Below are 22787 nucleotides of genomic sequence, written 5' to 3' on the forward strand. Positions count from 1 at the left end.
CTGGATAACTTTTTTGCTTCAATAAATAACATTATCATTTAAAAACTGTATTATGTATTTACTCAAATTGCATTTGTTTTATGTTTTGACCTGTCAGACTACGAGGCACTCCACTGACCTCTGCCTGCATCATCTCTGTCATAGGATGGACTAAACTCTCTTAAAATGGAATACATAGACAATAAATTACTGTCAACTAAAGCCTTCACCAGCCAAATAACACAAGACACTGCATCTATGTGCACTTCTGCAGTTAATTCAGGATGGACTTCAAAGAAACTTAGTCATTAATCTCACAGTTCATACAAAATCCTTTAGTTTGCCCACCAACATCTACATTACTCATTTTACTAATTTAAACCATGACTTGAATTACACAAAGATAAATAATATTTGCATCATATCCATGCTGTATATCCAGAGAGCAACTGGCTCCCTTGCTGAGCATGGTTTCCCCCAAGGTTATTTTTAAATATATTTTTAAGGCATAATCTACAAACACGTTATTCATCTAAACAGCACAATGATGACTTTAAGACATTCAGAAATTACAGCTTCTTTTTAATTGAGTTGACAACAGCCTTAATGCATTGAAATGCTTTCATCTACCTTTCTATCTACAAAAACCCAGTGTCATGTGGTCTTCTAGATTTGTATAGTAACTTGTGTGTAATTATTAAAATATTAGCTTAATAAGGAGGTAATGTGTGAATGTAAAACAACATTAAAAGGATGAAACATACCTGAATGAATAAAATCATCACTCTGTTGTTGTTTTGCTGTGGTTTCTCCTCTCATCTTCATCAGGTTCCTGCAGTCCAGCAGCTTCACTGAACACATCTTCATCTTCACTGGTGTCTGCAGCATCTGCTGTTCTCCAGCACAGATCACATCCACCTGCTCTCTCATGATGAACATCTGAACACAAATACATCATGATTATAATGCACTGACATTTCTCAAACCCCAAAAGATCATTATATAATTATACATTTAATCATATAATTATATGGGTTAGGGAACGGACTATATGTACGTTGAGGAGTAGTGTAAAAGGCTTGCCCAGGGGCCGACAACCAAAGGCACACATGCCACCTTTGCCACGCAGAGAGGTTGGCACGAAGGCAATAGCAAGATAGTGGACAAACAATTCGCGTGACCCACTGAGTGCCAACTTGGCATCAAGCGCATCTCTACACTTTAAATGTGTCGCACAAGCACAAAGAGTTCAGCTTTGTGTTGTTCGCTCTGTGCAGTGAATGATAGGGGTTTAATCTCTCACTGGCTGGCAGAAGCTGGCACTGATGAATAACGTGTTTAGAGTCTTATGAAAAGATTATATGTTAATAAAAAATAAAAAAAACATTTTCACTAAAATCACAATCTCAACTCAGTAATGTGTGTATTCATGTACAGTCACAATATTATAACAAACACTTTAGAAACGTTCATGAAATTTACCTTAGTTTGATTTCCCACAACACAATAAAGTAGAAAAACACTTCAATTCACAATGCTCCACTTTTAACATTCGAGTTCCTCTTCTTCTTCTTCTTCTTTAGAGACTCAGGCACATACCACCACCTACTGTTTCCTTTGCTTACAACATGTGTGATCTATTCTACTTTACCCTAATCTTCTGTTGGGGTCTTTTTTTGATCCCTTTGTACTTTGCTTCTTTAAAAAAACATGGTTCCCTTCATCTCAGTGGAATGAGGTTTGGTGACTTTCACTACATTTACTATCTATACACACACACACACAAACTGGACTGGATTCTGTTGGTCTAGACCCTGTCTAGATCTGTATTTAGGGCTGACCACATGTGATCGGATCACCCGAAACATAAACACCATGTTAATGAACACATGAGATTTCACACAGGAGAGAATAAAAGATGCATACCTGACATTTATAATATGACATTGTGTGTTTATTACACACAACACCATGGGTTCATATGGCTACAGAATCCCCCTGAACCTCTCATGAACTCCCCTTAAGTATCCAGACCAGAATAAACAGAATGAAATTATCCAATCTTAAACAACAGGAACAGACTCAGGAGGGAGTCATTTACATTGAAGACACACCCACAGTAGAGACATAATTTCTCTAAACACCAAAATCTTTGTTAGTAAATGCAAATTAAACAGCAGACAGATCCTCAGATTATGAATGATGGGCTTTAATAGTGACATCAGACAATATTTATACACACACCAGACAAGACAAGTTGATATAGAAATATTCAAAGTTGAACAAAATTCTAAATGTAACTTATTATTTATATAAATATGATTAAAATGCGTTCACATTTTCAATTTGAAAATCTCATAGATTCAAGTATAAAGTTGCTAAAGATGTATTTAAGGCAGGAGTTCTTAAGCTTTCATATAGGACAGAAATAAGAAATGTTGAGTTTACCTGGAACCCAAACTAATACAACACTGTACAATATACTGTATTTGCTATATCCGTTTATTTATACACTTTTATGACAAATCTTTTTTTCAAAACATTAAAACTTAAAAACACTTGAACATGAATACAAACACATTCTCAAATTGTAGATATATATATATATATATATATACAAAAATAAGTTTTAACTCGATAAAACTCAAATAAATCAATTGCATTGTTTAAACTGGAATAAGGTATCACTTAATATTTTTTTACAATTAAAAAAAAGTTGATGCCAAAAAAAAAAAGTTCCCTATCTGTCACTCACTCGACATTGTGTCGATGTAGTGACACTCTTGGGAGCCCGAGACACCTCTGGTCTTTGATAAAAGGCCAGTGAAAATTGGCGAGTGGTATTTGCATGCCACTCCCCCAGACATGCGGGTATAAAAGGAGCTGGTATGCAACCACTCATTCAGATTTTCTCTTCGGAGCCGAACGGTCATGCTCACTGAGCTGAATTCTACTGTTCATTCACCTCTGCTGGATCTGATGGTGCATTTCAGCGGCTTCTCCCTCCTCTGCACTGGTGCACTGCAGAGAACGCCCCTGGGCGCTTCCGCAGAAAACAAAGAGAATATATTTTCTGAAAGAGCTCTTCCTCTAAAAGAGCATATTTCTCTAAAAGAGCGGCATGCACGGAACGTCTTTTTAAAAAGATGCCTTTCCGATTGTGTGTTATTCCTGGTTGCGGTCGTTATCTCTCAACTTCGGATGGCCATGATCGCTATCTTTCATGTCTGGGCATGACCTACACGGAGGCAGCGTTTGTGGATGGTTCATGTTCTCATTGCGAGAACATGACCATGGCAACACTGCGGTCGCGCCTGGCTCCCCGTCTCGGTCCTTCTACCTATGGGTATGAGGCCAGCGCGGCTAGCACTGGGGGCGATTTGGGGACCCCAATGGGATCGCCTCCGCCGGGGATCCCCCGTGGACCTCCCATTCCCCAGCACGCTCGTCTGCCCCAGTTGGGCTTCCGGATGAGTTCGCCGGCTCGTCTCACGGCGAGTATGGATTCTTGTTCGGAGCCCGCGAAGATGATGAGCTCTCGAGCGCAGCATCAGAGAGCGGGCTTGTCCAGTCGGACGCAGAAGCCTCAGCTGGGCTCCCGCCCTCGGGGACGATTGCCCAGTCACAGGCTGATGCCAAAATGACGGACACACTTTCCCGGGCAGCCGCGAGCGTCGGGTTAGAGTGGAACCCTCCACTCTCCCCTGAACCCTCGCGGCTTGATGATTGGTTCCTGGGCTCGCGGCGCTGCTCAAAAGCAGCCACGCCCGCTCCAGTGGCTTTCTTCCCGGAAACGGGATGACGAATTGTGGGAGGCACCTTTTACTGCCCGGCCCCGATTCCGCAGTGCCCCCGCTCTCACTACCCTCAATGGTGGGGCGGCCAGGGGCTATACGGCGATTCCCCCGGGGATAAGGCGCTCATAGTGCACCTATGCCCGCAGAGCACCGCCACCTGGTGTACTGATCCGGGCCTTACACAGACTCCCGTTCAAGATGCTGATGCAAAAATGCATTCTGGCGAGCGTCCAGCATCAAGATTGGAATGCAGCAGTAGACCTGAAGAACGCGTACTTCCACGTCTCGATCCTTCCTCGACACAGACCCTTCCTGCGGTTTGCATTCGAGGATCAGGCGTATCAGTACATAGTCCTCCCCTTTGGCCTGTCCCTGTCTCCTCGCGTCTTCGCGAAGGTCGCAGAGACTGCTCTTGCCCTGTTAAGGGAGGTGGGCATTCGCATTCTCAACTATCTCGACGACTGGCTAATCCTAGCTCACTCTCGAGACATGTTGTGCGCACACAGGGACTTGGTGCTCTCACACCTCAGCCGACTAGGGCTTCGGGTCAGCTGGGAAAAGAGCAAGCTCCTCCCGGTTCAGAGTATCTCTTTTCTCGGTTTGGAGCTGGACTCAGTCTCTTTGACGGCGCGCCTTACAAATGAGCGCGCCCAGTTGGTGCTGGCCTGTTGCCAGCAACAGCAGTTCCACTGAAACTTTTTCAGAGGCTCCTGTGGCATATGGCATCCTCCGCGGTAGCCACCCAGCTCAGGTTGATGCATATGAGACCGCTTCAGCACTGACTTCAGACTCGAATCCCGAGATGGGCATGGCGCCACGGGACACATCGTGTGGGCATCACGCCGGCCTGTCACCATCTTTTCAGCCCTTGGACCAACCTCTCATTTCTAGGGGCAGGTGTTCCTCTAGAACTGGTCTCCAGGCGCGTCGTGGTCATGACAGACGCCTCCAAAATGGGCTGGGGCGCTGTTTGCAAGGGCACGCAGCCGCCGGCCTGTGGACGGGCCAGCGACTGCATTGGCACATCAACTGCCTCGAGTTGCTGGCAATTCTGCTCGCCCTGCGGAGGTTTCAGCCGTTGACCCAGGGCAAGCACGTGTTAGTTCAGACAGACAACATGGCAACGGTAGTATATATCAACCGCCAAGGCAGTCTGCGCTCTCGTTGTATGTCACAACTCGCCCGCCGTCTCCTCCTCTGGAGACAGCAGCACTTCAAGTCGCTGCGAGCCACTCACATCCTGGGCAACCTCAACACTACAGCAGACGCGCTGTCACGGCAGGTTACCCTCAGGGGAGAGTGGAGACTCCACCCTCAGGTGGTCCAGCTGATTTGGAGTCGATTCATATGGGCACAGGTGGACCTGTTCGCCTCCCAAGAATCCTCCCACTGCCCGCTCTGGTACGCCCTCACCGAGGCTCCCCTCAGCATAGACGCGCTGGCACACAGCTGGCCCCCTGACCTATGCAAATATGCATTTCCCCCAGTGAGCCTACTTGCACAGACCCTGTGCAAGATCAGGGAGGAGCAGGTCATCCTGGTAGCACCCTACTGACCCACCCAGACGTGGTTCTCGGACCTCACGCTCCTTGCGACAGCCCCCCCCCGGCGAATTCCCCTGAGGAAGGACCTTCTTTCTCAGGGACGGGGCACCCTCTGGCACCCACGACCATACCTCTGGAATCTCCATATCTGGCCCCTGGATGGGACGTGGTGGTAGACACAATCACTCAGGTTAGGGCCCCCTCTACAAGGCGCCTGTATGCCTTTAAGTGGCATCTGTTCATTAAGTGGTGTTCTTCCCGACGGGAAGACCCCCAGAGATGCGCAGTCGGATCAGTGCTTTTCTTCCTGCAGGAGAGGTTGGAAGGGAGTCTGTCCCCTTCCACCTTGAAGGTGTACGTTGCCGCCATAGCAGCACACCACGACGCAGTCGACGGTAAGTCCTTAGGGAAGAACGACCTGATCATCAGGTTCCTGAGAGGCGCCAGGAGGCTGAATCCCTCCAGACCACACCTCATTCCCTCATGGGACCTCTCTGTAGTTCTTCAGGGTCTACAGAAAGCCCCCTTTGAGCCTTTGCAGTCAGCCGAGCTTAAGGCACTCTCCTTGAAGACTGCCCTCCTGACTGCGCTCACTTCCATCAAGAAGGTAGGAGACCTGCAAGCATTCTCTGTCAGTGAAACGTGCCTGGTGTTCGGTCCGGGCTACTCTCACGTGATCCTGAGACCCCAACCGGGCTATGTTCCCACCACCCCTTTTAGGGACCAGATGGTGAACCTGCAAGCGCTGCCCCAGGAGGAGGCAGACCCAGCCCTGTCGTTGCTGTGTCCGGTGCGCGCTTTACGCATCTATTTGGATCGTACACAGAGCTTTAGGATCTCTGAGCAGCTTTTTGTCTGCTTTGGTGCACAGCAGAAAGGAAGCGCTGCGATCGGTAGGGCTACGAGCCCATTGGGGTGTAGCGGCTTCCTGGGCCCTGGCCAGGGGTGCCTCTCTAACTGACATTTGCAGAGCAGCAGGTTGGGCAACACCCAACACCTTTGCAAGGTTCTACAACCTCCGGGTGGAACCTGTTTCATCCCAGGTAGTGGCACGCAATACAAGCGGATAAGCGCGGGATAGCTGGCTGGGTGTATCGCTTGCACATAGTGCCTTCCACCTCCCTTTGAGCTCAAGATGTGCGCCTTTAATTCCCAGTAGTGTTCACAAACTTTTTCCCCTGGTTGACTTCCTCCGAGCCCTGTGGCAATCGAGTTTTCGGAGAGACTCACTGCCGGCCCAGTACACGTGCTAAGAGCCCTGTTCTGGGGTAGGTGCTCCGCATGTGGTGGTTCCCTGTAAGGCTAACCCCATGCAATATATATATCTTCCGCTAATTCGTTTCCCTATAGGCAAACTGCGTCTTCCTTGGGCAGAGCCCCTCTGCCCCAGTCTCCATGTTTGTAGTAACTCCTCCCCCGTTGGGTAGGATCTACCTTGAAGACTCTCCACATGGTTGGAAAGACCATGTGACGTATTCTTCCACTTAAATATCCCCCCCTCTCTTTGGGCGAGGTGTGGTCTCTGCGGTGTCTTCCCCTTGGGAGGGACACCCCCCGACTAGACCTGGCGGCCCAGTCGGATAATCCCCCTTCTTTTTTAGGGAGTGGAAAAAGAGAAGGGGAAAAGAGGCCACAACTGGGTTAAGCCTGTCTCTATCTCTTGAGTAGTCGACTTGTCCACAAAGGGCCGTTTGACACTCATAACTATGTTGGGGGAGGTTACGTGTCGACCTGGTGTGCTGGCTATGAGGCACACAGTAGTCTGCCCACCACACAACGCCAGTTCACATAACACAGTTCAGCCAATTGTGGCGTTTCGTATAGGGACCCCTTGTGTCACTACATCGACACAACGTCGAGTGAGTGACAGACAGGGAACGTCATGGTTACCTACTTGTGTAACCTCCTGCCACAACGCTGAACTACCCGCTGAAATGGCCGGACCTTATATCGGCTCCTCAGCGTAAAACCTGAATGAGTGGTTGCATACCAGCTCCTTTTACACCCGTATGTCCGGGGGAGTGGCATGCAAATACCACTCACCAATTTTCATTGGCCTTTTATCAAAGACCAGAGGTGTCTCGGGCTCCCAAGAGTGACCCCTAGTGTCACTACATCGACACAACATCTCATTCCCTCCATCAGGGAATGGAGGTTACACAAGTAACCATGACTTTGTTTTTACAGGTATTGTCTCTACAATAACACTGTGGTAACAAGGTATTATTCAGAAGACAAAGATTCTGTAAGCTTCTTACATAGTTTGAAAGTCTTACCATATGAATGTAAAAGTTAAGGCCTAGTAATAATAATTGCAGTAACTACAATATTTTGGCAGAAACTATGTAAACAATAATTAGATTGCTCTTCTGACTCACAAGCAGCCATTAAGAATCAGACTACACCCTAGCAATCTTCAAGAGCACACTAGCAACCGCGTTTCAACACCTATTTCTCAGCACCAGAATTATCACAGAGACATGGGGTTGGGCTCATTTAACTCAGGCTAGCAAGCAGCAGCTTTTCAATATGACCCTGGCAACTCAGCCCAATTCCAAATTAGCAGAGCAGATATTAATATAACTAATGGAAGAGTATCTCCCATGTTAGTCCATATTTCACCAGTCATGTTTAAAAAAAATAGACAACGGAAATAACATTGAATCCCTAGAAGTTTAAAGCAATGTCTCCCTTAGTGTTTTCCCCCAACAATTCCCTAGTGCTGTTTCTGATGTGGTGTTACAACCTACTTTGAAAACTAGTCAACAATGACCAAAACATCCTTTTAACCCTTAATCAATCAGGAGTAACCCCTACCGTCGTATCATCTACGTAACGTCAAGTAAGCGACATGAAGGGGAACTGAAAATTACACTATACTGTTAAAAAATTTTGTTTATAAAAACTATATCCAGTTTAGCTTTTGCTTTACTAAAGAAAATGCAACATTCACCATGCAATAAAACCAAAGACCCTTCAAAACCTGGAGGCTATTCAACAAGAACTGTGGACAACTGAATATGAAGGCTAAAGGATTATTTTTACTGGAACAACAGTTTTAGTCAACAGCAAAGATAGAAAAAAAAAATACTTGATAAAAAAAAATATATATACATTTGTTTCCATTCAGGTCATTTTTAATCACAGTGATCACTTGGACAATACCTTTTTACATGTTTCTGTAGCTGATCTAATTGGTTGAAACTTTTCCCACATGAAGAGCAGTGGTATGGTTTCTCTCATGTCTTTTCATGTTTTGTGACCAAGTGAATCTCTTTTCACAGTATGAGCACTTGAAAGATTTCTCTCCAGTATGGATTCTCTCATGTGTTTTCAGGTCATGTGACTGAGTGAAAGTTTTTCCACAGTGTGAGCACTTGTATTTTCTCCAGTATGAATTCTCTCGTGTGTTTTCAGGTTTTGTGACCGAGTGAATCTCTTTTCACAGTGTGAGCACTTGTAAGGTTTTTCTCCAGTATGGATTCTCTCATGTGTTTTCAGGTTTTGTGACCAAGTGAATCTCTTTCCACAGTGTGAGCACTTGAAAGGTTTCTCTCCAGTATGGTTTCTCTCATGTCTTTTCAGGTTTTGTGACCAAGTGAATCTCTTTTCACAGTGGGAGCACTTGTAAGGTTTTTCTCCAGTATGGATTCTCTCATGTGTTTTCAGGTTTTGTGACCAAGTGAATCTCTTTCCACAGTGTGAGCACTTGAAAGGTTTCTCTCCAGTATGGATTCTCTCATGTGTTTTCAGGTCGTGTGACTGAGTGAAAGTTTTTCCACAGTGTGAGCATTTGTAAGTATTTTCTCCAGTATGGATTCTCTCATGTGTTTTCAGGTTTTGTGACCAAGTGAAACTCTTTCCACAGTGTGAGCACTTGTGAGGTTTCTCTCCAGAATGATTTGTCTCATGTGCTTTCAGGGTTTCTGACTGATTGAAACTCTTTCCACAGTGGGAGCACTTGTAAGGTTTTTCTCCAGTATGATTTCTTTGGTGCTGTTTCAATATGCTGGCAGTAATAAAGGTCTTTCCACATTCAAAACACATATGAGCACCCACACCGGTATGTATTTTCTGGTGTTCTTTAAAATAGAACAGGTTTACAAAACTTTTTCCACAAAAAGAACACTTGTATGGCTTCTCATTTGTGTGAGTTTTCAGATGTAGTTTTAAGTTTGAATTCAAAACAAATGTTTTACCACACTGATCACATTCAAATGGTCTTTCTCCAGAGTGACAACGGAGATGATTATTGAGACTAGTTGCATGTGCAAAACTTCTTCCACACTGATGGCATGTGTAAGGCCTCTCTCCAGTGTGAATTCTCATGTGTACATCAAGGGTTGTTTTCATAATGAAACTTTTTCCACACTGATCGCATGTGTAAGGCCTCTCTCCAGTGTGAATTCTCATGTGTATATTAAGGTTGCTTTTAAAAGTGAAACTTTTTCCACACTGAGAACAGGTAACAGATTTCTTGGATACTTTTCTTTGAGGCTTTTTTGGTGAGAAATTCTTAGTCTTTGAAACACACAAAGATTTTTTTGCAGTTGTGAAATCATGATGTTTCTGATATTGACGTTTCTCCTCCACTTCATTCAGTTCTTGATGTTCCTCTTTCACTTCCATCAGATCTATAATGAACACAGTAAATTGTCAAAAAATGTATTCAAGAGGGACAAATGTGAAACATCAAACTGAACCCCAATTTAAATGGCAGAACACAAATGTTTCGTATATATTTTTGATTTTTGGAGTGCAAGATATATATATTTATACCAAGTGTGCTCACACTTCTATGGCAAGAGATCTACTTTTCATTATGTTATTATAGTAAGTATTATAGTACAAGTACGATCTACAGTGTTTTCATGATACCAAAATTTCAGTAGTCTGTACCTTTATCAGTGAAATTTGATGATTCTCAATCCCAAAGCAAAAACGTGTACTATTTTTTTATTTTGTAAACAATGTTTATAGCTTTCAAGTAATTATACAGATTGTAAACAGTGAGTAATAAAGAACAAAGGAACAAATAAAAAACAAAAACAAAACAAATAAACACAATATAACAAAGATACAAATTAAGAAAACAAGATTTTAACAACAGTATCAAGTTTTCAAAATTGAAAAGTTTAAATATTGATTTTCTGATGCTTTGCAATGTTTATTTGAACAATCCCGATATCAATTCTTAAATCCCAAGATCGATTCAAGTCAAGCACAGGAATGTGTAACCAAATTTTGCCCTATCAGGGTTTCCCCTGAATTTAACATTTTAGAACACGAGCACGATACGCTTTTAGCATTGTTTATACTTTAGCCAGGCACCACAATGGGTTCTGTGCACGCCGCTCTCGGCTGACTCTAGGTATTCATCAGTGCTGTAGTACTCAAGACTGAGACCGTATTTTTATGGTCTTAGTTTTGTCATGGACTTGGGAGCATTTGGACTCGGTCTCGAACAAGTGTGGACTCGGACTTTACCCTGACACCAGTCAAATCTCTTAAAAAAATATACCATGAACGTTTCAACTTATCTGACAAATGTTTCTCTGACTGACAAAATCAGCGATTATTATGTGTGTTTAGCAACACCACTCTCCCATTCCTGTCAGGGTTTCCAATCGATTCTCCCCACTCAGTTATGCACCCACTGAGAATCATGTTGAAAGCGCCCTGGTAATAAGTGATTCTATTGTAAGGAACATGGAGACTTCAGCCACTATTTTGAAATGCATTTTGGAGGCTTGGGCATCTAACATCAGATTAAATTTACAAGTGCTGGCTAATGCTAAACAAAGATTTCCTAAAACTGTTATTCATGTCGGCACTAATGATGTCCGACTTCGCCAGTTGGAGATCACAAGAGAAAATGTTAGGAAGGTGTGTGAACTTGCAAAAACTATGTCAGACATTGTAATATGCTCTGGCCCCCTCCCTGTTAATCATGGTGACAAGGTTTATAGCAAATTAGTGTAGCATAGGATTTATAGACAATTGGAAGAGTTTTTGGGGTAGACCTGACCTGCTAAAGAGAGATGGACTCCATCTCTACAGGGAAGGTGCCACTCTCCTCTCTAGAAATTTGGCTCATAGTCTTAATAGTGAGTGTAGTGGCTTTCCAGTAAGCCAGAGGTGAACTGGGTTCAAAGAGTGAGCAAGTAATTGACTCATGTCAATAAAGCAAATGTTCTCTTCATTACTCTTTGTTTGTCTTTTATTTGTAGAAAGGAACAGTTTACAATGTATCTCACCAGTAGTTTGAAGTCATCATTTGTTAGTTCCACAATTCCAATATGTTCAAGCCAACCCTGAACTTTACATTGTTGAATACAATCAAGTAGAATACAATCCAAATCAAACACGGTGAAATACATACACGCTTAAGTTCACATTCATGGTCACATACATTGTAAAGCACATGTTCAAGCACGTTTCACGCCTGGTCACATCTGTTCGCGTTCACGGTCAAAAACTGTGTGCTCCTCCGTTCCCAGAAACACCTGCCCTTCTATCCCATGTATACCTATTTATACATTTCAATATACTGCCACCGAAAGGTTAGCCACAGTATTACAGCAAAATGGCTCCTACAGATAGTATTTGACTAACAGGAGCCAGGTCAGGAAGCAGACAAACTGGCTAATCCGAACGTCAGCTAGCTGTCTTGAGATGTCACACAGGTCACATAAACTACAACATACAGAGACTGTATCACCTAGATATCACATAGAGAATGTGTCTGTTCCCCGACCTACCAAACGAAAACCCCTCACTAAATAATTTAGAAAAATGTTTATTAAAGTAAAACTTAAAATATTTAGATAAACATCATATAAAGGTACAAATGTTACATAGTAACATAGAAATGTTACTAAACATGAGATCTCTTTCAACCAAAGCACTAATTGTAAATAAAATTATTACAGATAATAGTTTGGATGCATTCTGTTTGACTGAAACCTGGCATAAACCAGATGAATATCTTAGTTTAAATGAGTCTACTCCCCCAGGTTATTATTGTTATAAACCTGAGCATCGTCTAAAGGGTGGAGGAGGAGGTGTTGCTGCAATTTACAGTGAAGTTTTTGGTGCTAAACAGAGGACAAGATATAAGTTTAAGTCTTTAAAACTAATAATGCTTAACGCAGATACAAATAAAAATCTCCGTTGTCTTTTGCCCTTGCTTCAGTATATAGATCACCTGGGCCGTATTCTGATTTCCTTGGTGAATTAGCAAATTTTCTGTCACATCTAGTAGTTCCTGTGGATAGAGCTTTAATTGTTGGTGAGTTCAACATTCACACAGATAATGAAAATGACACATTGGGATTAGCATTTAATTGGAGTCAGACAAAATGTGACAGGACCAACTCATACTCATACCCTAAATTTAGTTCTGTCATTTGGACTTGATGTTGATACTATAGAATAGTGTTGTCACGGTAACAAAATTTCAGTAATCGGTACCGATCCCAGTGAAATTTCACGGTTCTCAATACCAATTTCCATACCACAGCAAAAATATGCTAATATTATAATGTGCTATTGAACACACCAGTTTAGCTATTTTTAATTATTTAATAACTATTTTAATAATAACAGTTTAATCATTATTATTTTTCAGAACTTTCCAGAACATTTTTTAAACTTTCATTAAGTTTCATCAAAAAGGTGTCTAATCAATAAATTCTTAAAATGTTTAACAAGTGAAAATATAATTTTTCAACATTTCATTGCATTTTTTCCCCCAAACATTTATTCAACAGCTGTCTTGCTTGTGATATTTTGATTAATTATTATTATTACATTGAATATTACATTTTACTATACAGTTGCAATATATTTTTATTACATTTCTTCAATTTCAGGCATCTAACTTTTATAATGAATCGTGCTTTTATTATGACACGTTGCCAGAAGCTTCACTTTTCCGGATAAACAGTTTGCAACGAGGCCAAGTGTGATATTTGAAGACAGTCAAATCTGAAATCTCATCTCTTTACACTGGCCTTTGAGTCAGACAAATAAAATGTAGGGCACACTTTTGAAGTGTTTGTACTTTAGATTACTGGCGTTTGTGTATGTGGTAATTTAGAAATGTCATGTTTTAAAATGTATTACTGTGAAGCATGTTGGTCAACTCTGTTGTTTTAAATGCTATATAAATAAAGTGAGTTGAGATTAAAGCGCAAATGCTGTGATTTAATTATATAAATACATAGTTTACATGTGCTGCATAGTTCACAACGGATAAGTGCTCTGCTCTGTCATCTCATTCAACCTGAATGATTCTCAATGTCTGTGGAGTTTCTAGTAGATGAGCGGTCGTATTTATTTAAAGTACGCAGCTCATTCACAGTAAGATTGCAGTTTTCAGTAGTTTAATAAAATCACACTAGGACATGTTGTCCTGTCACCTTATCAGTTTGGGGTTCTGCTTGACGGGACCGTGACAGTATCGGCCTGCCTCTGTGTTTTGTGTTCCCCTTTTGTGTGAGTGCACGGGTCTGTTTGATTGGGACCACCGTGTGTGTGTGTTACCGTCGTGCGCTCTGTCCGACAAGGACCATGACATCATCGTCCTTGTCTGTTTTGTCAAAGCGTGTTTACGTTTTGCCCTTCTGTTTCAGGTGCCGCTGTCATGCTGAATCAGCTATTCCATAGGAACCCTGATCATTTCCATGGGAACGCTGATCATTACAACCTTCAGCTGAGTGATACCTGCCCCTTTTTTGTTCCCCGGTTATTTAAATCCCCTCGTGTGTCATGTCCGATCATTGTTTGTTATTGTTACGATGATGTTCAAACGTGAAGGTGTTGTTTGCTGTCTATGATTAACTGTGCTCTCTTGTGTAGCTGGAGCTTGCTCGTGTGTCTGTGGTTACCTTCACGTTTTCTGCCGCCTTTGCCGGCGCTTTGCCCAGTTCCCATGGAGGAGGATTCCTTTGCTTGGCTTGACTTTGTGTTGTTTGAAGAAAGAACTTTTCTGTTGTGTTAATAAATCTAATTGAACTGTTTCAACTCTGCATTTGGGTCGTGTCTCTCTCGCACCATGACAGAATAATCTGACCACACACGAACCCAGCGGAGGAATCATCTCTTCACTCCACCCTCTCACATGGAGTAGACCAGCTGAGGCAGCACCAGGATTAGATCTCTGCTTCCAACTGCGTATTGGCAAGGATGGCATCACAGCTTGCTGAATTCACCATGGCGGTTCAACAGCATCTTCTGATCCCGGCTCGCCTTAGGACACCCCCCCCCCGGCTTCGTTGGCTGTCCACGCCCCTTGGCGCCCAGAGGCATGCATCTTCCCTCCGGCTCTGTTCTCAGGTGAGGGATCCTGTCTTGCCTTTTTGTCCCAATGTGCTCTGTTCTTCACTTCACAGCCCTCTGCTTTCCTGACTGAGAAAATGAAGGTAGCTTACATCATTCTGTGCCACACCGGAGAGGCTGTGGAGTGGGGAACTGCCATGTGGGACAATTTATGCCCTTGTTGCGCCTCATTCCTGGATTTTGGCTCAGAGCTCTGTCGAGTGTTCGACCCAGTCACGCTGCGGTGTGGTGAACTGATCACCACCCTGGGGAAGAGGAGCCAGACGCCCGATTCTCTGCCACTGTCAGCTTCCGCAGCCATAGAGGCCGTTTCCCTCTCCCTGCCTGTGTACACAGTCACAAAGGCTGTTCCCCTGCCTCTGCCAGTGCCCATTACCATGGAGGTCGTTCCCCCTTCCCTGCCTGTACTCACAGCCACAAAGGCTGTTCCCATCACTGCCAGTACTCACAGCCACGGAGACTGTTCCCTCGTCACTGCTTGTGCTCACAGCCACGGAGGCTGTTTTCCTGTCACTTCCTGTGCTCACAGTCACGGACGCTGTTCCCCCATCACTGCCAGTTCTCACAGCCACGGAAGCTGTTCCCATCACTGCCAATGCTCATGGCCATGAAGGCCATTCCCCTGCCGCTATCAGTGTCCACGTCTGAGCTGTCCACGGCTCCGCCCCCTGAGCAGCTCCCCCTGAACCCTGTCCAGCAGTTGCTGCCCAGTTCTCTGTCCCCTGCCCAGCAGCTACTGCCCAGTCTTGTATCTCCTCCACCCTGAGGCCTCCTCCCAGGCTGCCAGACCCCTCTCCTTTCCTTAAAATCCCTCTCTGGTTTCCCCTTCCCTCCCTTCCTGATCATTATAACCTTCAGCTGCAAGCGGTACCTGCTCCTTGTTTGTTCCCTGCTTATTTAAATCCCCTCGTAAGTCATGTCCAATGTCGGATCATTGTTTGTTATTGTCACTGTGATGTTCAAATGTGAAGGTGTTGTTTGCTGCCTATGATTAACTGTGCTCTCGTGTAGCTGAAGCTTGATCGTGTGTCTGTGGTTACCTTCATGTTTGCCGGCGCCTTCGGCAGAGCTTTGCCCAGTTCCCATGGAGGAGGGTTCCTTGGTCTCTGCCCACGTCTCGGGGGAGAAAATTTGCCCGGGCTTGACTTTTTGTTTTGTTTGAAGCAAGAACTTTTCTGATGTGTTAATAAATCCAATTAAACTGTTTCATCTCTGCTTTTGGGTCCTGTCTCTCTCACACCATGACACGTCACAATTTTAATTTGATTGTCAATTTCAGTGTAAAAGGAGTAACAGAGCACGCGTTCAAAGTAAGCCTGTGAGCATTTTAAAGCTGTCATGTGTCAGTCATACTGCACGCTGGTAGTGGATTGAGTCGGTGCTTGGTGCTACCGGTACTGCAGAAACACTGCTACCGTTACATCTTTTTTATTTTAGTATCGACTTGGTACCAAAATACCGAAGCTCTGAAAAAGGAGCGCAAGTGGAAGAATAAAAAATGTTGATGTATTTTGCAGTGCATGGCAGGACAGTGACTGCAGTACAGACAGGCACTAGAAGCTGCCAATTCAGCATATTTTAGCAAACTCATAGACAATAACCGCAACAACCCTAGGTGTTTATTCAGTACTGTGGATAAATTGGTTAGGAATAAAGCCACGACTGAACCAGATATTCTACTGCAGCACAATAGTAATGACTTCATGAATTTCTTTACTGATAAAATTTAAATCATCAGAAATAATATTGGAATTATGCAATGGTCTGTCACAGTATCTCAGAAAAAAGTGTCTCAGAATTTTCCTCATGAGAAACTTCAATCCTTCGCTGTCACAGATCATGAAGAGCTAACAAAACTTATTGAAACATCAAAAGCCACAAGATGAATGTTAGATCTAATACCAACTAAGCTGTTCAAAGAGGTATTTCATGTAATCTCAGAACCTCTTCTTAATAATATTAACTCCTCACTAGCCTTAAGACATGTCCCAAGAAACTTTAAAATGGCAGTTATCAAACAGGTTATTAAGAAGCCACATCTTGACCCTGGACAACTGGCTAATTATAGACCGATTTTAAATCTCCTGTTTATGTCAAAAATACTAGAAAAGGTAGTGTCCTCCCAATTGTTCATTTCTTCAGAGAAATAGTACACTGCCTGGCCAAAAAAAGTTGCATATGCTAATATTTAGTTGGACTGCCTTTAGGTTTGATTATGTCACACATTCATTGTGGCATTGTTTTGACAACCTTATGCAACCTCACAACATTTATTTCCATCCAGAGTTGCATTAATATTTGGCCAAGATCTTGTATTGCCGACGGGAGAGTTGAACCACTCTCTAAAGTCTTCTCCAGCACATCCTAAAGACTTTCAATAGAGTTAAGGTCAGGACTCCGTGGTGGCCAATTAATGTGTGAAAATTATTCCTCATGCTCCCTGAACCACTCTTTCAAAATTTGAGCCCGATAAATCTTGGCATTGCCGTCCTGGAATATGCCCGTGCCGTCAGGGAAGAAAAATCAATTGATGGGATAACCTGGTCATTCAGTACATTCAAGTAGTCAGCTGACTTCATTTTATTGCTGCATAACGTTGCTGAGCCAAGACCTGACCAATTGAAGCAACTCCAGATCACAACACTGCCTCCAGAGGCTTGTACAGTGGGCACTATGCATGACGGTTACATCGCTTCATACGATTCACTTCTTACCCTGACAGGCCAATCACTTTGGAATAGGGTAAATCTGAACTCATCAGACCACATGACCTTTTTCTATTGCTCCACAGTCCAATCCTTATGCTCCCTACCAAACTGAAGTAGGTTTTTTCCAAGTGGCTTTCTTGTGGACAGTTCTTAACCCAATTACAGTGATTTCAGCAATCTCCTGTTTTCTTTGCTTGATGCAGGCCAATAATTTGCCCCTTCTGAAACAAAGTAACATCTTTTCCATGATCAAATCCTTTCTGAAGCACCTCCAGATCATCACAGATTCTCAAAATGGTTAGACTGAGACCTGGAGAGGCCTAAAAGCCACAGTGTCTCCCACCCACTATGAAAGTTGGTGGAGAATCGGTGATGATCTGGGGGTGCTTCAGCAAGGCTGGAATCGGGCAGATTCGTCTTTGTGAAGGACGCATTCATGAAGCCATGTAACAAGGTTATCCTGGAAGAAAACTTGCTTCTTTCTGCTCTAACAATGTTCCCCAATTCTGAGAATTGTTTTTTTTTTGCCACACAGCCAGGTCAATCAATAAGTGGATGGAGGACCACTGGATCTCCAGACCTGAGCCCCATTGAAAACCTCTGGAATGTGATCAAGAGGAGGACAGATGGTCACAAGTCATCAAACAAAGATGAGCTGCTTGAATTTTTGTGCCAGGAGTGGCATAGAATCACCCAACAGCAATATGAAAGACTGGTAGAGAGCATGCCAAAATGCATTAATGCTGTAAACGAAAATCAGGGTTATTCCACCAAATATTGATTTCTGACTCTTCCTAAGTTAAATCATTAGTATTGTGTTGTTTAAAAATGAATATGAACTTGTTTTCTTTGCATTATTCAAGGTCTGAAAACACAGCATCTTTTTTGTTATTTTGAACAGTTGTCATTTTATGCAAATAAATGCTCTAAATTACAATATTTTTATTTGGAATTTAGGAGAAAAATGTTGTCAGTATAGAGTAAAACAAATATTTTCATTTTACTCAAACACATACCTATAAATAGCAAATGCAGAGAAACTGATAATTTTGCAGTGGTCTCTTAATTTTTCCAGAGCTGTATACCATTTGCAAATATGCAGATATCTCGTTTAAACAGATGTCATTCAAGAACTTCACGAAAATCCAGCGTAATTCTTCCCATTGAGCGCTCATCTAAAATCTTCCTCTGAAGCATGTAGTCTATCAGCCAGAATCAAAAACATCAGCATCAAAAGTTCCTCTCATTCATAAATCATGAACAAAGACAATCCAAGTAGGCAATCCAGGCCGTTTAAACTGTCAGGTGATTGAGGCTCGCGCTGGATCCGCACGAGCGTGTAACTGCAACTTCAAGGCTGCGTCCGAAATCATGAAAATGCTGCCTCCGGGGGGAGTCATGTGGCACCATGCGGGGGTTGGACGTGTGAACGATGAGATATCCACATTGCTAGTTTTTAATTATTTTTGTGTCTTAAACCAGTGAGATGCAATACATCCTGCTACATAAGTGTTCTAAGTCAACATGTCAAAGAATTCAAAATCCTCAGGCTCTGGAGGTATTAAAAGACACTTACGTGCCCAAGCTGATACCCCAGACAGGCCTGCAGACCAGGGACTCGGTTTGGACGGTGTGGCGGAGAAATTCAACGCCAGCTGTGCAGCATGTCTGTAATGCTGGCGAAGGTTGTGGCGGACTTGGAAGATCTTGAGGTAATACGTAGAATGATTACTTCCATGGAGGCGAAATTGGTTACAAGAATCAGGGAGGTCGAGAAACGGATCGATTATCTGGAGTCATCGGAGAGGGAATTAGCTGCTAAACCGCTAGCGACCAAAGCAGATTTGCAACATTGCAACAATGTCCAAATTGTTGGAATTCCTGAGCATAAGGAAGACAGAGATATGGTGAAATTCCTAGACGAGTCTGCTTGACAAAACAGGCCATAAGTTGGAAATCGAGTGATCTCACAGAGTCCCAGCTCGGAGATCCCATGAGGGAGACAGGCCCGATCAATTCTGGCCACATTTCTGTGATCATCCGATAAAGATCTCGTGTTAGGCGAGACGAGGAGCAACGGAAGGCATTCTTGGAAGAATCACAACATTTTCTTGTTCCCAGACTTTGCGAATTTGACAACAGTGAAACGTGATCGATTCAAGGAATGCAAGAAACTCTTACATCAACCGAAGGTCACTTTTGCACTGATGTTCTCGGCCAAACTGAGAATAGACACTAAGGATGGTGGCAAAGTATTTACATGCCCACAGCAAGCATCGTCTTTCATAGAGACAATAGGGTTAGTAAACCATTTGGTGATTTTCATGTTGCCCCCAAGTGAGCTTGACTCGTTTAACATACACTTGACTGTCTGAGGAAGCTGGGTGCCTTTTTGTTTCTTTTTGTGTTTGTTCCGCCTAGCGACTGGAGTTTGTTTTGTGGAATAACTCTCCTTCAAGAAACCTTTACATTGACGGAGAATCGCTTTTGCACTGATGTTCCCGGCAAAATTGAGAATGGATAATAAGGATGGCCACAGGGTATTTGCATGTCCACAGCAAGCGATGTCTTTCATAAAACTGATGGACTGAAGAAGTCATGGTGCGTTTCACTTGACCGTCCGAGGAAGCTGGGCGCCTTTCTTGTTTCTTTTTGTGCTGGTTCCGCCTAGCAGCTGGAGTTTCTTTTGTGGAATAACACTCCTTCAGGACAGCTGTGGATGAATCTGGACATGCCTTGTGTTTATGCCTCCTATTGGCTGGAGTTTGTTTTGTGGATCATTTTTTGCAGGACATTGGAAGGATTAGGACATCTGCTGCACTTATGTACAGCCAGCTAAGAGAACATTTGTTTGACTGTCCGAGGAAACTAAACAGCCTTTTTATTTGTGCTGGTTCCGATAGAGGCTGGAGTTTGTTTTGTGAAGGAACACCCCTTCAAGACAGTTCTGTGAATGAATCTACACGTTCTTTGTGATTATTCTGCCTATTGGCTGGAGTTTGTTTTACAAAGTTTTTTCTCATATGTCATTTTGCCTGACAAAATTTGTACAGAAGCACCAGTCTTGAGCAATCAGATGGCAAATTCATTGCGGGGACTCTCGTAGGCGTACGTGGACTGTTTGATGGATGGACGCCGGTTGGCGCTGTCGTGCGCAGGGTTAATGTGCACGTTTTTCTTTTTTCTGTTTGTTTGGTTCAGGGGGAAGTTCGGGGTTTGATTGTTGCACTAATGGGGAATGTGGTCTTTATAATCCTGTTTTTGACATACAATCAATTTTTTTCTAATATGTCAAAATGTCAAATGTTAATATAAGTGGACTGTCTTTCTCCATGTGGAATGTGAACAGGTTGGGGCACCCCATAAAAAGAAGGAAGGTTATTTCTATAAGCGTAAGAAATATGACATATGCGTTTCTTCAAAAAACACATCTTTCCCCGCAGCAAGCTGAAAAGTTTGGGAAGATATGGGGTAGGCATGTTTTCTTTAGTGCTGGCTCAAGTAAGAGCAGGGGAGTCATTACATTGATAAGTAAGCATCTACAATTCAAATGTCTCAAACAGATTAATGATAAATTAGGATGAGTCATTATTGTTTTAGCAGACATTCAGGGGCAAAGGTTGATTTTGGCTAATATTTACGCACCTAACCATCAGCGTTTTTAGGGCTTTTTTATAGATCTTGAAGGGATGTTGCAAGCCGCTGGCACCCCTCATGATATAATATTGGGAGGAGACTTTAATCTATTGATGGATTCAGTCCTTGATCATAGTGAAGCAAAAGTGTGTAAGACCCCCTAGAGCAACACTGACGCTTCACAGGATGTGTAAAAGTCTTGCAGATATTTGGCAACGTTTGAACCCATCTGGTAGGGACTATTCATTTCTTTCATCAGTCCATAAGATTTATTCTAGAATATATATTTTTTTACATCTAAGTCCCTCATTTCATCTGTTGTTGATTGCTCAATTGGAAAGATTTTAGTCTCAGATCACACCCTGGTGAGTTTAGAGGTGTTGCCACACATGAAGAAAAAGAAATCATTTAGTTGGCGCTTTACCGAGACAGAGCTGAAGCGTCATCTGATGGCCTCAGAGAACTGACCCAATTGAAATACAGATATAATACTATTTTGTCGTGGAAAGAGGAGTTTTGTTTATTCAGGGCAAGACAGTCATACTTTGAGTCGGGGGACAAAGCAGGAAAACTTTTGGCTAGATATATAAAGCAGAGAGAGTATTTTTCTACCATTCCCTCAATGAAATCTGCTGGTGGTGAAATATTTACCTCAGCCATTGATATTAATAATGCTTTTAAAGAATACTATCTTGATCTTTATAGTTCCACGTCTTCATCTACTGAAGATATTAGAAACTTTGTGAAACCTCTAGAACTCCCTAAATTGACGACTGAGCAAAAAAATTCTCTTGATTCTGAGATAACCTTGGAGGAGCTTGACTAGGTAATTAAGGCCTGCCTACAGGCAAGTCTCCGGGGCCAGATGGCTTTGCCGCTGAATTTTTTAGATCTTATTCTACAGAACTGGCTCCACTTTTGTTAGAAGTTTATACGGAATCATTAAAGAACGGAAAGTATCCGACAACCATGACAAGCCTGGATCAGTCTGATTCTTAAAAAAGACAAAGATCAAAGCAAGGGTAAGAGTTACCGTCCAATTTCCCTGATCCAGCTAGACGTTAAAATATTGTCAAAATACTGATTAGATTAGATTAAATGGCTAAATGATTAAGTTATGACATCTTTTATACATATAGATCAGGTGGGATTTATTCAGGGCCGCAGCTCTTCTGACAACATTAGACGTTTTATCAATATCATGTGGTCAGTGGCAAATGATCAGACTCCGGTCGCTGCCATCTCACTTGATGCCGAAAAGGCATTTGATATGGTAGAATGGGATTATCTTTTTAAGATTTTGGAAATGTATGGGTTTGGGAGTATGTTTATTGGATGGATTAAGTTACTTTATAGACACACTGTAGCGCCGGTACAAAAAAATTGATTAATTTCAGATTATTTTACTCTGGATAGGGGCACTCGGCAGGGTTGCCCTCTTTCCCCATTATTGTTCTGTCTTGCCCTGGAACCATTAGCAGCCACGATAAGAAAGGAGTATGATTTTCCAGGGGTGATAGCAGGAGGCATGGTGCATAAGCTTCTGCTTTACGCAGAAGATATTTTATTATTCGTCTCTGACCCTACTAGATCTATGCCTTGCCTCCACAGAATTATCAATTCCTTTTCTAAGTTCTCAGGATACAGAGTCAATTAGTCTATATCTGAAGCTTTGGCTCTAACAGCGTACTGCCCAGTATAACGGCTTTCCAGCCGGGCGCCTTCCAGTGGACCAAACAGGGCATTAAGTATTTGGGTATTTCATTCCCAGCAAATTTGTC

At 42.9% G+C, this 22787-nt stretch overlaps 2 protein-coding genes and 1 pseudogene across 3 annotated transcripts in view; all 3 read right to left on the reverse strand.

Annotated features, from left to right (window-relative positions):
* LOC127420322 (zinc finger protein 501-like) overlaps nt 1–1609 on the reverse strand; it is a 98234-nt gene extending 96625 nt beyond the window's left edge. Inside the window, exon 1 of one of the 2 annotated variants that reach the window (XM_051662528.1) lies at nt 1462–1609. The gene's annotated coding sequence lies outside the window, so the exon portion shown is untranslated. Of the gene's footprint in view, nt 1–743; nt 786–1461 lie in introns of those variants that run through there. The other variant, XM_051662529.1, reaches the window with a different exon arrangement.
* The window catches only part of LOC127420327 (zinc finger protein 501-like), a 51437-nt pseudogene that overhangs the window by 15999 nt on the left and 12651 nt on the right, over nt 1–22787 (reverse strand).
* The window catches only part of LOC127420337 (zinc finger protein 208-like), a 44190-nt gene continuing 23570 nt past the window's right edge, over nt 2168–22787 (reverse strand). The window contains 3 exon segments of the mRNA XM_051662557.1: nt 2168–8704; nt 8707–9749; nt 17675–17690. Coding sequence (XP_051518517.1) covers nt 8511–8704; nt 8707–9749; nt 17675–17690 — 1253 coding nt within the window. The 3' untranslated portion in view covers nt 2168–8510.

Source organism: Myxocyprinus asiaticus, chromosome 29 (genome assembly GCF_019703515.2).
Source record: "Myxocyprinus asiaticus isolate MX2 ecotype Aquarium Trade chromosome 29, UBuf_Myxa_2, whole genome shotgun sequence".
NCBI classification, from domain to species: domain Eukaryota; kingdom Metazoa; phylum Chordata; class Actinopteri; order Cypriniformes; family Catostomidae; genus Myxocyprinus; species Myxocyprinus asiaticus.